This window comes from Danio rerio, chromosome 9, assembly GCF_052040795.2.
Source record: "Danio rerio strain M-AB ecotype USA chromosome 9, GRCz13ab, whole genome shotgun sequence".
Lineage (NCBI taxonomy): Eukaryota > Metazoa > Chordata > Actinopteri > Cypriniformes > Danionidae > Danio > Danio rerio.
In genome coordinates, this window is record NC_141029.1 from 31,570,235 (window position 1) to 31,584,819 (window position 14,585).

A 14,585-nucleotide genomic window follows, 5' to 3' on the forward strand; every position below is an offset into this window, starting at 1 on the left:
GACGTTTAGTTTGTTGTTTCACGGTGGTTAACTGAAGCTCTACAGTATATTATCGTCGCTTGCTGTACATCTAGAGTCACACATGTCCACAAGGGGGCGCCTTACAGATCACAGAAATTGTGTTCTTTTAATTTTAATTTCATTTTTGTTTACATTTTTTCCTTGAATCCATTTGCATCATTTGTAGTTTGAAATAATTTACTTTAAAGAACTGAAACATGCATTCATTCATTTTCCTTAGGCTTAGACTCTACTTCAGGGGTCACCACAGCGGAACAAAATGTAAATTATTCCAGCATATGTTTTACACAGCAGATGCCCTTCCAGCTGCAACCCAGTTCTGGGAAACACACATACACACTCATTCGCGCATGCATACTCTTACACTATGGCCAATTTAGCTTATTCAATTTACCTATAGGGCATGTAGCCTATTTGGACTGTGGGAGAAAGCGAACACAAACACGGGGAGAACATGCAAACTCCACACAGAAATGCCAACTGGTCCAGTCAGCACTCTTGCTGTGAGGCGACAGTGCTAACCACTGAGCAACTGTGCCACCTCAGAACTGAAACAGGAAATGAAAAATTTGCAGTTGCATTTGTTGTATCAGTAACATTTTCAAAAAGTAAAATAAAATATCAATGATTTAGTAAAAACAGAAGGGGTGGATATTGATTTGAGAGAAATGCCAATTCTATTTTTGTTAAAGTAGAGCCATTGTAAAGAAATGTAAAAAATGAATCGTCCATGGATTGGAATAATATTGATATGAATATAATTAAGAAAGTGATTAAAGACATTGTAGAACCATTAACCTATTTGTAACAGTTCTTTTCAATCTGGTAATTTTCCAAATAAAACGAAAACTGCAAAGATAATTCCACTTTATAAATCTGTAGATAAACAATACAAATTATAGGCCAGTTTCTATACTATCTCAGTTTTCAAACATATTAGAAAAACTTTTGTTGAAAGGCTTAATAATTTCATAGAAATGCATAACCTTTCAGCTGACGAGCAATATGTGTTCAGGAAAAATAGATCAACACCTCTGGCATGAACAGAAATTATTGAGGATTACTAATAAGATTAATACGATGGAGAAGGATTTTTTTTTATAGATTTGAAGAAGGCATTTGATACAATAAATCATTATATTTTGGTAAATAAACTGGAAAGGTATGGTTTTAGCCTTGGATTAGATTAGCAGTTATTTAAAAAAACAGGCAACAGTTTGTAGAAATTGGCAACTATAAATTTTCATACCTAAATGTAAATTGTGGCATACCACAAGGATCAGTTTTACGTCCAATATTTTTATAGTTTACATTAATGATATGCGTAAGATATCAGACTTGTTTAAGTTTATTTTGTTTGCAGATAATTCAAGTATTTTATGTTCTGGGAATAATTTACCAAAACGTATTTAGTTGATAAAAACAGAAATTAATAAATTGAAATTGTGGTTTGACGTAAACAACAAGTAAAACAAAGGTTATTTTTTTTGGAAAATTAAAAAGTTGTCATAATATAGATTTACAAATGGATAATGAAGTTATAGAAAGAGTATATGCAATTAAGTTTCTTTGTGGTGTATTTGATCATACGATTAGTTGGAAATTGCAAATAAATAATGTGATATCAAAATTAGGAAAAACTGTAGCAATAGTGTATAAGGCAAGAGTCACCCTGGACAATAAAAAAAAATATATATACACTATATGACACGCTTATGTTGCCGTATATGAGTTATTGTGTTGAAATTTGGGGGAATACATATAAATCTAATTTACAATCATTTTGTACAATGCAAAAAAAGTAATTAGACATAGAAAATGTGGGGTATTTGGAGTATACAAATGCTTTAACTTTTAAATTGAAGCTACAAAAGTTCAAGGATTTGGTGAAAGTTAAAACAGCACAATTTATGTTTAAAGCTAGAAATAAATTACCTCCGAAATGCATTCAAACTTTTTGAAGAAAGACAAGGGTCATATAATTTGAGAAAACAACATTTCGGGAGGTTAAAAACAAGGACAACTTTAAAAAGAGGCAACATATGAAAATGAATTAGTTAAAAAACATAATTAGAATTACATAATAGACAATACAATTTATAGAAACTTATAGGTATTTATTGAGGGACCCCAGATTCTAAGCGGTTGTTTACCATGCATATTTGTTAAATCCACCCCTGGGTATATAGTAAAAATAGGTGTATTTTTATCTTTAATTGACATTTAAACAAAGTTTAAAGAACAACACGAGAAGTTATTTGTTTTATTACAAAAATACCATATGCATACGAACATGTGGGCTCTTTACAAAACAAATGTCTTACATTTTATGACATGTCTTACATTAAGTGACATTGAATTATACATAAACCTCTTGTCCTTGTGGCACTAAATAGAAAATACTAAAACTTAAAATAAGGAAACATTCATGTTCCCTCTTCACTGGCATTTCAATATGTTCAATTTATTAAACTAAAAAATCAACTTGTTTGATAGACCTTTAAAAAAGCTCATTTGAAGGTCACAGGATCAAGACGGACTGAAGGTTTTAAAGGAGTGTGTGCTGCACATCTGCATTTACTCAAATGTTTTAAAAGGTTAAAACCCTGGATTGGAAGGACATCGCTTATATCCTTCCACGCATGTGCAAAATCCTTTAAAGCAGTGCTACCCATTGATTTGATATCAGCAGTCCTCAAATGCACTGGCCATCTACAGTACATGTAAATAACTTTTTATCTGAAAAAGGTGAATTAATGGACACCATGCATTTTGCTTATCGAGCAGCCCTACGCTGGATAAAGTCCACTCGCCTGGCTTTAATACAGTCCGACATTAAAGTACCTACTGCGTGATGTAAATGTCAACAGCAGGTTGGTCCTTTGCATCAAAGCGCTGCTTCAGCAAGTTGGTATGAAGAGCACCTCATCCGACTGGCGTTCCTCAGGATGTGTGCTACTGTAGCTCCCCTGTTATATCATGTTAATATGTAGCAGTGTAACAACAGCGACCTGCTCCTTTCAAGTATGCTGATGATACAGCTTTGGTTCCTTGCCAAGATGATGTAAATAGTCTATTTCCAGCATGTTGACAGCCGTGTCTCTCGGTTTGATAACAGCTCCCTACACGTTAATATCACCAAGATGAAGGAGCCATGATTAGAAAGTTATGCTCCAACTGGCAGAACAGGATGTGAAGCAGGTCACCGGCTTGAAATATCTGTGTACTATAATAGACAGAACCTGTAACTTTCAGAGCAACACTGAGAACATCCACAAGAAACCAGCGGAAGATGAACATGTTGGAAAATCTCTAGAGATTGACATCTAAATCCTGGTCAAACTTTGCAATGAGGATCAATTTATTAACATCAGGAAAATAAGTGTTTAAGATGAATTTCTAATAAACTTGAATTATTTAAGTTACTTAAATTAACATAATTTGATATATCATGGACTAAAATGTATTTTATTTAAACAATGGTATGCCTATAAATGAACTTTAAACAATAGTTAATGCTGTAAAAGTATTGTTCATTGTTAGTTTATTGTATTACTTATCATTTAGCATTTGAAGAGTTCAGATGCAAAAACCTCTAAGTGTCTTCTGAAATTTTCATTGAAAATTTTTCTCAGTATTTCTTGTTTATGTTGAGATTTTTCACTTTAAAGCCCAGTAAAATGACTTATTCTCTGCCATAAAAGTGATATTACAGAACATAGACCGCATTTAGAGGTTTTTGCATCTAAACTCTTCATTTAATAACCCTGGTGTTGTTCTAATGCTGTGTGCACTTCTTTCTTTTTCAGACCACATTTAAAAAAATCCTGCACACTGAAAAGCAGGAATGGGCAATACAATGAGATATACAGTTGAAATCACAATTATTGAACCCCCAATAACTTGCCTTATTACCCTAACCTGCCTAGTTAACCTAATTAACCTAGTTAAGCCTTTAAATGTGACTTTAAGCTGCATAGAAGTGTCTTGAAAAATGTCTAGTAAAATATTATTTACTGTCATCATGACAAAGATAAAATAAGTCAGTTATTAGAAATGAGTTATTGAAACTATTATGTTTAGAAATTGGCCTCTGCTCTCTGTTAAACAGAAATTGGGGAAAAAATAGACAGGGGGGCTAATAATTCAGGGGGGCTAATATTTCTGACTTCAACTGTATATCGTATGGATGAAATAAAAGGTAGATTGTTTCATTTAATTCTCTATTTCTACTTTTGTGGCGTCATAAATATTTTTACGGTATCAAAATCTTACACACCACCATGGGGATGCAGGCAGAAATGTGAATAACAGCATGGTGAGAAAGTTGCAAGCTTGAAAGTTCATTCATTCACTCATTTTCTATTTTGGGTTAGTCCCTTTTTATTAATCCAGGGTCGCTACAAGCGGAATAAACCGCCAACTTATCCAGCACATGTTTTACGCAGCGGACACCCTTCCAGCTGCAACCCATTTCTGGGGAACATCTATACACACACATTCACACTCATACAATTTGGACAATTTAACCTACTTAATTCACCTGTACCGCATGTCTTTGGACTGTAGGGGAAACCGGAGCACCCGGAGGAACACAGGAAGAACATGCAAACTCCACAAAGAAATGCCAACTGACCCAGCTGAGGCTCGAACCAGCAATCGCCAAGCATGACATATGTTTTAATCCCCCCCCCCTGCTGCTAAGACAAAAAAAGAAAATTAAAGAATGCTATGAGGATGTGCAGCTGATTAAAGCTCGTCTATAGTGCCGATTTGGTTTAGTAAATTTACTTGTCGCATGTGTTTTTTTTATTGTAGAAGGAAACTGGAGAGCCTGCGGGAAACCCACGCGAGCACCGGGAGAACTTGGACTCCACACAGAAATGCCAACTGGCCGGGTAAAGACCCAAACCAGGGGCATTCTTGCTGTGAGGCAACAGTGCTAACCACTGGGGTGCCGTGCCCACTGCCCACCTATAGAGGAAAAAGGGGGAGAAGAAGGGAGGATTCTTCAAGATGAAGATGACTAAAGTAAGACACTTTGGTTATTTATAATAAGTTTGGAATCGTCTATTTTATTTGAGAATCACACGTTAGCTAATGCGGGACCAGCCGTGTCAATCATAAGCGCAGGATCCTCTCGAAAAGAAATTTCCATGTGGTCAATATGAAAAGTTAATTTGCAAAAACAGATAACTAAGTTTTTTCTCTCTTCAATACTCAATGTAAAGATTTCTGATTTCTGAAACTAAAAAGCTCAGTTTTTTGGAAACTTACATAAATCATTTTTTTTTTAACTGTACTCTTTAATGCACAACATAAATAAATGATATATGACAATAACAAAAAATGGAGGAATCCATTTTCGCAAATAAATTTGTCATATTCATAACTCTTGATGGTCTGAATTTATAGAGAATGTACAATATCACAATGTATGCACTTATCAAGATATGAGAAGACCTTATATTATCTTATATAATCATATAAGAGTTTTGTCATATTACTACAGTGTTCAGAATATATAAGTACACCCCTCACAAATCTATCTTTTAAATTCATATTTTTAATAGGAAGCTATACAATATTATATTATTATATTATATTTGTGCATTAGTCAGTACTGAAGCCAAATCTGGAGCTTATCTAACAAAATAACTTACGACAATGGTCCAAAAACTAGTACACCCAAATTTATATGTTATAGAAAAATATTAAATACAAATTTGAAAAAAGATGGAAAATTAAGCGAACAATAAAATTGAAAAAATTTAGTTGAAATTTTGTAGGTTGTATTTTGTTTTTTGCTATATTTTGCTTGAATTTAATAGTATTATATTTCTATTTTTAAATCTGTTAGGTGACTAAAATATTATTTTAATAAATATATCAATTTAATAAATCTGTTTTGCTCAAATGCACCAAAATACATTGCCTATAATCACTGAGAAATGGATCAAAATATTCCTTTTCAAAATGGGGAGTACTCAATTATGCTGAGCACTGTATGTTGCCATACAGCATTAATCTTTCCTAAAATACCAAAGAAGCAAACCCAAATGTAATGAATTAATTAAAAATATTGACCACTGCTCCTTTTAAATCATGATCAGGTTGGATAAAAATGTGACAAACTACAATCTAAGTCCAGATTTCTTCTAAAAATCTTGATTTCTCAATACTCGTCTGTTTTTTATAGAGTGAACTGCAATGCTAATGAAGACTCATTAACTCACAGTCATGCATGAAGACAAACGGTCAAGGTCAGGATTTTGGTTAGAATTATAAGATAATTTTTCTTTGTTTTTAATAAAACACTATTGCAGACCATCAGAACATTTGTAATATGCGAGTATCTTTTTGTTAAAGCTTGATGTTGGTTTACAGCCAACATAAACAGCATTAGAACCACACTAGGGTGAGAACATGGATTTTCCTTTAAGCATTGTTTTCCTTATGATCAGTGATTATGAATGTGTATGATTCATGTTAAATATTATTTAATGATGCTTATACATGCTTCAGGTCACTTTTAAAGACAATTTTTCATTTTATAACAACTGGAAAGTTTAAAATAATCATTTTTATACATCAAGAAGTCATATAGTCTGTTTAGAAATATAGAAATAAGTGCATATATTAGATCTCTCACTGTCTTTTATTTAAAAATGATAACTTATATTTAAATGATAGCATTAGCATTAAAATTATTAAATGATAGCATTTTTGATATGCATAATGGGGATAATCATTTTTAACTAATCTAAAACCTTGTGTTCAGTTCTCAAATATAACACTTTTTCAATGATGCACACACACACGCACGCACACACAAAAGTTCACCGACCAGCTTATAGTGGTTTGTGACTTTACTGTACACAGTGAGAAACAATATAAAAAGAAAAATGATTGTGCCTCTAGAGAGATCACACATCTCTCTGTGATAGCTGTTGTTCATAATACAGTAAATATTCAAATCAGGATACACAACTAGTCTCTATGCATACTCAAGAGGTAAACATTCATACATAATTCTAATTATTTTATAAACAACTTTTTTTTGCAACTGAATTTCGAAAAAAAAAAGAGAGAAAGAAAATAGGAGAAAAGAAATTACAGGAATAGTTTCAGATTTTTTTTTTTTACAGTTAGACCTCTTTTTTTTCTTCTTTTCTTTTTTACTGTCAAACCTCTTGATTTCTGATTCTAGCTTTGTGTTTTTCCCCCTTAGAGTCAGTACATGCTGCCATAAGCGAAAACCCCTACATCAGGAAACCTCTAGACAAGATAACAACAAATATATGTTGACTTTGGGCATTTATTAAATCATATGGTATGTATTCAAGCGGAGTTATTTGAGACTCTATACTAGGATGCGAGTATACAGGCCCGTGTTCCTCTGTGAAACATGCCAGCATGTATCTGAGTTACACAGCAGCTAGAGGAGAAAAAGACAAGCATGTAACCAGTGAGTTCAGATGTCACACTGAGAGCTAACAGATTAGAAACGTGAAAGAAGGTGAAAAGGTCTGTCTGCGGATCAAAAGTCCTAGACTACAAACATAAATAAAAAAAGAAAGATACAAAACCAAAAATGCAGTTGATTATTGTTTCAGAAGTGAACATAAAATGCCTCCTTTTCTCCATAGATGAGAACAATGTAGCAAACTGTATAAAATACCCAAATTCACAAATAAGAGAGTCTTCAGTCCCATTGTCCCAATGACCCTGTGGTATTAGAGAGAAACAGCACTCTTCTGATATAAAAATAGATTTCTCGTCATTTAAAATCCCCTTAATATTCGAGAAAGGGTGCTGCTCCTCTTGTGAAAGAAGACAGCACCGTTCTCTGATCATCTCGGTCGACCCCTTTAGGCTTTCGTATATTTTGCATAATTTGTAATATATATTTCCTTCTTGAAAATTTTTCGCGATTTGAAACCATAAATACATACCTTACATCGGACAACGGAAAGAGGGACAGAACAAAACGCAGTAGCTTCCGAGCAAAAACGACAGTAGCTAAAATCAAACGAGGAATATTTCAGTCCATTTCCAAAGAAGGTAGGAAACAAAAATCTCAATCGAATGTCCATGTCAAACCCAACGAAAAAATAAAAGAGGAAAAAGGGACAAAAACCAAAGCGTCAAGCGTTTAACGAGTAAAAATAGATGGCGTGATCAAACCCAACATGGAGACAGGAAGACAGCGGTGCTACAAATATAACGCTAACATCTACACGAGACCCTGTATACCTCCATGTGGTGTGGCTTCATATGCTCAGTTCACACCCACAGATTCGGCACCACGTCGTCCCACGCCGCCCCAAAAGTAGACTCGCACCTTCAAGACCCACTTAGTGTGGACAGAACGATCATTCTGCTGACAGGAACCCACTAACCTCATTGTGTCCTGTGCTGTTTGCCAGCTTATTCAGTCTCCTGTGTGTCTCAAACTGGTTTGGATCTCTACCAGATGACGCTGGAGATGCTGGTCTCTCGGGGCAGCAGCGGGAGCATGGCGTTGTTGCCGTGGTGCTCGTCCAGGCTGTGCTGGCGCAGGGTCTTGTTGTTGACGGGCCGCTGGCCGTTCAGGAGAGTGAGGGGCAGGTTGCAGTAGGTGTGCTGGGGTGGCAGTGTGCCTCCGGCCGTGAAGGGCAGCTCGTAGTCGTAGCTGCGGTAGTGCGAGTGTTTCTGCCTGGCCAGCGAATGCGAGCGGTATGAGCTCCGCAGGGATGGGCGCAGCTCCGGGTGAGCCGGTGCCAAGGCGGCGGATGTAGCCGTGGCCATTGAGATAGCGGAGACGGTCTGCAGGTCAGCAAAGGGGCCGGGTTCACTGGTGTCCAGCGCATGGTTGGTGATGGTTTGCTGTGGACGGCGGTAGGGCATGGTGTAGCGGAGCTGCTTCCAGAAGCGAGAGCCGGGCTTGTTGCTCTGCGGGCCGTTCCAGTGCACCACACTCAAGCATTTAATGGATTGTTTTAACTCTTCCACCTCCTGGTAGTTAATGACTCCTCGCAGATCGGCACACTCAATTAAGATCACTTTAATGTCCCCTGAAACCAGAGAGTTGCGCAGACGGGACTCCAGCTCAAATATACTCCATCCGCGACGCAGCACGTAGCTCGGGGTCAGAACGATGATCAGCCGTTTACTCATGTCTACGCAGCGGGACACGTCCTCTATGTAAGCTGCGCGACAGACAAAGAAAGAAAGGCAGAAGGAATGAAAGTGGAATAACCAAATAACAGATGGGCTCACAACTGAAAAAAGTGATGCAGGGTTAAAGACGAACGCACACTGAAGACACAACAACCACAGTCATTCATGAACAACAATCTGCATGCACAATGTATGCGTGTTGTGTGCACCGCACATGTGTGCACGCGTGTTTTTGCAGTCAATCAAAGCTGTACCTCTAAGAAGATGTGTGTCATCCTGGTAATGTTGACTGCTCATACCTGGACATAAACATTCAGCTTTCAGACACAGCATACGTACAGGGCAAAAACACCTGGCATATGACGCAAACAAACATACAGTGTCACATAAACTGGTCATTATGGAAAGATATTTTATCGCATTACTGAAGCCAACATTTAGAAATATTAAAACGCTTAGTTCACCCAAGAGTGAAAATCGTCATTTAACTGCACTCACATAGTTTTTGTTCAAGCAACATTTTAAACAGTGGAAAAAAACTCGCCTCGAGGCAAAATTGCTCTTAGAGAGACATATTTTATGCTATGTTTTTATGTTTACATTCACGTTTAAGTGCTTTACCACAGTAAAATATCAGAAAATAAGCATCTATAAAATACTACAAAACTATACATACAAATATTAATCAAAACATTATATGCTTATAGTCTTTGGACTTATATAAAATATAAACAGTGGCAAATTAGACATTTTGTTATTATTGTTGTCATTTGGGGGGAACTGTAATGTTTGTTTCATTCATGAGTTGTTTTGTTTTTTGTTTTAAACATTTTAAATGATTTAAAAATAAATTAGAAATTAATTACAAAATAATTCTGTAATGAATAACTTTTTATTATGAAAACATCAATAAAAGCATACTTTTGTTGGCATATGCTGTCAATTATAATACAGAGAAAATGGAATTTGCAAAAATCAGTATCGGCTAGTCACACCAGTATATTCCACATTGGAATTGCCAAGAAAATGACAATAGTTGGATCTCTAGCCATAAGAAATTTGTTCATTTTCTCCAAACAAATTAGAGATTTATTTTTGAAACACAAATAAAATGTTTTTAAACAAATCTGAGAAATGTCTTTACCTCCATTTAAAGTCTATTGACACAAAACGAGAAGAAAAACCAAATCCATATGAATCAAGTGTATTACTTCTGAAGGGTCTAAAATCAAACAAAAAATGCTCAGGGGTAGCTTAAATAATGTGTTGGTGCTTTTTGGGGTAAGGGATTTATCAGAATAAACAGCAAAAATCAGTCCAAGGCACTTTATTTTAAAAGCCTTTTAAAATATTGCCTTGTACTGATTTTTGCTGTTTCTTCTGAAGGGTTGTTTCACAGGATGAACAAATATAATTTGGGCTTCCATTCATATATACACCCCTCTGCCATCCAACGCCCCCTCATTGGTTCTCAAGCATCAAGCAAGCATGTTTAGGCTCCTGTGCCCATATATGGATGCATTAAACATTGTTCACTGATTAATGTTTATTAAGTGAATAAAAGCTTAAATTAAATCTGTTCATGATGTAAAGTGATTGTGTCTCTTCAAAAAACTTACCTGGTCTTTAGATCAATTTGAAGAATTCATATGGATTCATATTTTTCAATCTCTTCATGAATGTTTTGTAGCAAGTTTTGGATGAATTAATTTCTTATGGGTTTGAAATGCAATCAGGATAAACAATAGCATTATTTTCATTTTGGGGTGAACTAACCTCAGTGATCTTTTATGTATTGTTTTACACAAAGTTTTAGACTTTATCAAAAGTTTCAAAAACAACTAAAGCTATTTGTTTTTTTAACCAAGCTGATTTCTAGTCAACATACGGCATTCTGTTCATATTAATTCTGATAAGAGACTTTAATTAGACGTAATTACAAATGATTAAATTAGTTGACAGAATTAGCAAGCACAGTAAATCCAGCGCTGCTATCGTGTTTATGAGCTGAAAATGTCACACTTTATTATGAACGATCTAGAAGTTTTCATTAGTTCAGTACAGTTGGTGTTGGTTGTCAATTCTGCATCTACACAACTTTCCTTTGTGATCGGTGTAGGTTTCTGCTGCTAAAACTTAATTTCTCTGATTATTTCTGAAACTTCTGTGAATATCTGGCTTGTGAAAATGTTTTATACATTTAAGACAACACTTACAAACACACTAACAGAGACATACATGCATTCACGTAAAACATTCTGCACGTACTGCTTGTAGGAATTAGATCTCGGTCAGGAATGAAGAGTTTGTATCCGTAATGTTTTTCCAGGACATCCGGCAGGATCTCCAGAGCAAATCGCTCCTCCTCCTGTAACTCTTGACCCCACTGATCCAGCTCCACTTTACTGTAGGACAGGTACGCGTCATACTCTTTATTATCTGAGGAAAGAAAGAAAGAAAGAAAGAAAGAAAGAGAGAAAGAAAGAAAGAAAGAATGAAAGAAAGAGAAAGAAGAAATTAATGAAGTACAGGCCAAGTGAACAAATTAAGACCAAATAAAAACTAATTAAAACATTTACAATTGAATAAACATTAAAGAACAAAAAAAACAAAACAAAACACAACAACAAAGGATGAAAAAGACAGAATAAGTGAATTGAATAATAAATAAAAAACAAGAATATATAAATAAAAGAAACAAACATAATTAAATAATGAAGAAAAATAAACAAATAAAGGAATCAACAACAGTAAAAGAATAAACAAATGATCAATTTAACAAATTAAGGAATTACAAAGAGAGAACAGGCCAAATTAACAAATAAAGACCAAAAGAAAAACAAACAAACAAAACAAAAAATGACAACAAACAAGACAAAAGACACCAAACAAGACAATACACAATACATATAACAAAGAATTTTTTTAAAAGAGTCAACAACAAACAATGGCAAATGGCAGACCAAATAACAAATTAAAGCATTAACAAATTAATTAACATATAAGAATTAATTAAAAGAAAGATTACGTGAATTGACTAAATAAAAAAACAAGAATTTGAAAAAAAAAGATACAAACAAGACAGACAGAAAGAAATGACACAGGTTAATAGTGTATTTAAAGTATATTTACATGCTTCTGATGAAGAAGAGGGTTACACATTATTTACACTTTTTTTCTTGTTACAATGTAACTATTATTTATACAGTCACTATTTTATAACCAAATTGTACTTAGAATTAATGTTCGCATTAGGCTTTGGTTATATACATATCTAACTTGTAACGATGTTCAGAGACGAACATGTAATTCTTGCAGCGTTATGCTCAGCAAGTCCTGTGTGCAGCGTTTACCTCCGTCTGTATCCTCTCCTCCGAAGTGATGCCTGTAGCACAGCAGCAGCTCAATCCTGTAGCATTTATACACAGACAATAACAACGCCAACAGCAGGAGAATCGCACCCAGCCCGCCGGCCAGCTCCACAGTGTACATCAGCTCCACTGAGAGACAAAATGGACACAGAGAGACTTGTCTGAATTTGATTAACATTAGCTTAGCATCTCTTTAGTGTGTGAAAAATGGTGTGGTTAAGGCAATAATGCTGGGATAGATAGATAGATAGATAGATAGATAGATAGATAGATAGATAGATAGATAGATAGATAGATAGATAGATAGATAGATAGATAGATAGATAGATAGATAGATAGATAGATAGATAGATAGATAGATAGATAGATAGATAGATAGATAGATAGATAAGTAAAGTAAAGTAAAGTAAAGATTACAATGTTATTGACAATACATTTTAATACAGACATCTAATGTAATGCACTTTACTGCTGGAAAACACACAAGGAAGGAATTTTGAAAGCGGGAGCTGTACAGAATGCAAAGTATTTTTCTGAAATGATGAAATTTCAGCCACGAATAAAGTCAAATGTATAGCTGTGTGATGTAAATTCATGTAAATAGTTTTTGACACATTATCACATGCTTCGGTTTATCTTGCATTGTGTTAAATTATTCAAATGTATTTACATGTTAATGCTGACAGCCCTGATACAACTATTTGAGTCATCGAATTTAGAGAGAATTATTTAATTTTGCCTCAATTTGCTTCAATTTGCTTGTTAAAAGGGTTGTGAATTGAAAAAGATTTAAATTAGCTTGATCATCTTATGACATATAAGAGGTCATTGTACTATAAAATCATTCAGTAACACCTTCTCTGTAGTCATACTGAAACCTGTCAAAACGACAGGTTGTGAAATGAGAAATTTTGTCATGTAATAATGTGGTTAAACTAAAAAAGAACAATGCCTGCTTTGACATCCCTTCCTGTTTATTACTAGAAAAACACAGTCTAAGCAGCCTATTCTAAATGATGCTTTTTGATGTACAGTTGATGTAAGTAGTTTTTTCTTTTTTAATATTTCCCAAATGATGTTTAACAAAGCAAGGAAATTTTCACAGTATGTCTGATAATATTGTTTCCTCTGGAGAAAGTCTTATTTGTTTTATTTCAGCTAGAATAAAAGCAGTTTTTAATTTTTAAAACACTATTTGAAGGTCAATATTATTAGCCCATCTAAGCTACAGTTTTTCGATAGTCTACAGAACAAACCATCGTTATACAATAACTTGCTTAATTACCCTAACCTATCTAGTTAACCTGATTAACCTAGTTAAGCATTTTGGCTGTATAGAAGTGTCTTGAAAAATATCTAGTCAAATATTATTTACTGTCATCATAGGAAAGATAAAATAAATCAGTTATTAGAAATGAGTGACTAAAACTATTATGTTTAGAAATTTAATGAAAAAATCTTCTCTCCATTAAACAGAAATTTAGAAAAATAAACAGGGGCTAATAATTCAGGGAGTTTATTAATTCTGACTTCAACTGTAAAAATCTTGATAACATTATAAGCAGTGTTGGAGGTAACGAATTACAAATAATGCGAGTTACGTCATAATGGTATTTCTTAAGTAACGAGTAAAATACCTCATTAAATTAAAAAAACAGGTAAAAACATTTAAGTTACTTTTTTTGAAAATATAACGCGAGGTACTTTTTTTAAAATCAAACTATTAGCTTTTAAAAAATAAACTGCTGGATTAAAATTAAATTAGTTGCGATTATTAATTGCAGTTATTGGAATATTAATTCTATGCGTGTTCAATAAAAAAGGTCAGGAGAGGTTTTTCTTCAATGTCAAACATATTAGTAATTTATTGGATAAAAATTAAGAATTCGGTTTACATAATTCTGGTATCCCCAATGCAATGCAAAATTCTGACTTCAACTTATATAGGCAGCTAATATTAACAGGTGGAGTTTAGTGAAATTTGTCACTTGTTAATTATTCTCCAGTCCTCCACTGGCCGCACCCATACAT

General features: G+C 34.3%; 1 protein-coding gene and 1 long non-coding RNA gene across 17 annotated transcripts in view; one reads left to right on the forward strand and one right to left on the reverse strand.

The window, feature by feature from the left end:
* The first annotated feature begins 1,938 nt into the window (after positions 1–1,938).
* Positions 1,939–7,557, forward strand: LOC141376152 (uncharacterized). The gene is made up of 2 exons (XR_015499633.1): positions 1,939–5,052; positions 6,221–7,557. It is a non-coding gene; the product is annotated as an uncharacterized LOC141376152 (long non-coding RNA).
* The window catches only part of il1rapl1a (interleukin 1 receptor accessory protein-like 1a), a 269,892-nt gene continuing 262,154 nt past the window's right edge, over positions 6,848–14,585 (reverse strand). For 8 of the 16 annotated variants that reach the window (XM_087266966.1, XM_087266958.1, XM_087266967.1 and 5 more), the window contains 3 exons: positions 12,537–12,683; positions 11,452–11,622; positions 6,873–9,212 (listed from right to left, as the gene is read on the reverse strand). In XM_087266966.1, coding sequence (XP_087123092.1) covers positions 8,491–9,212; positions 11,452–11,622; positions 12,537–12,683 — 1,040 coding nt within the window. In that variant the 3' untranslated portion in view covers positions 6,873–8,490. Of the gene's footprint in view, positions 9,213–9,437; positions 9,483–11,451; positions 11,623–12,536; positions 12,684–14,585 lie in introns of all 16 variants that reach the window. The other 8 variants (XM_087266959.1, XM_087266960.1, XM_087266963.1 and 5 more) reach the window with 2 other exon arrangements.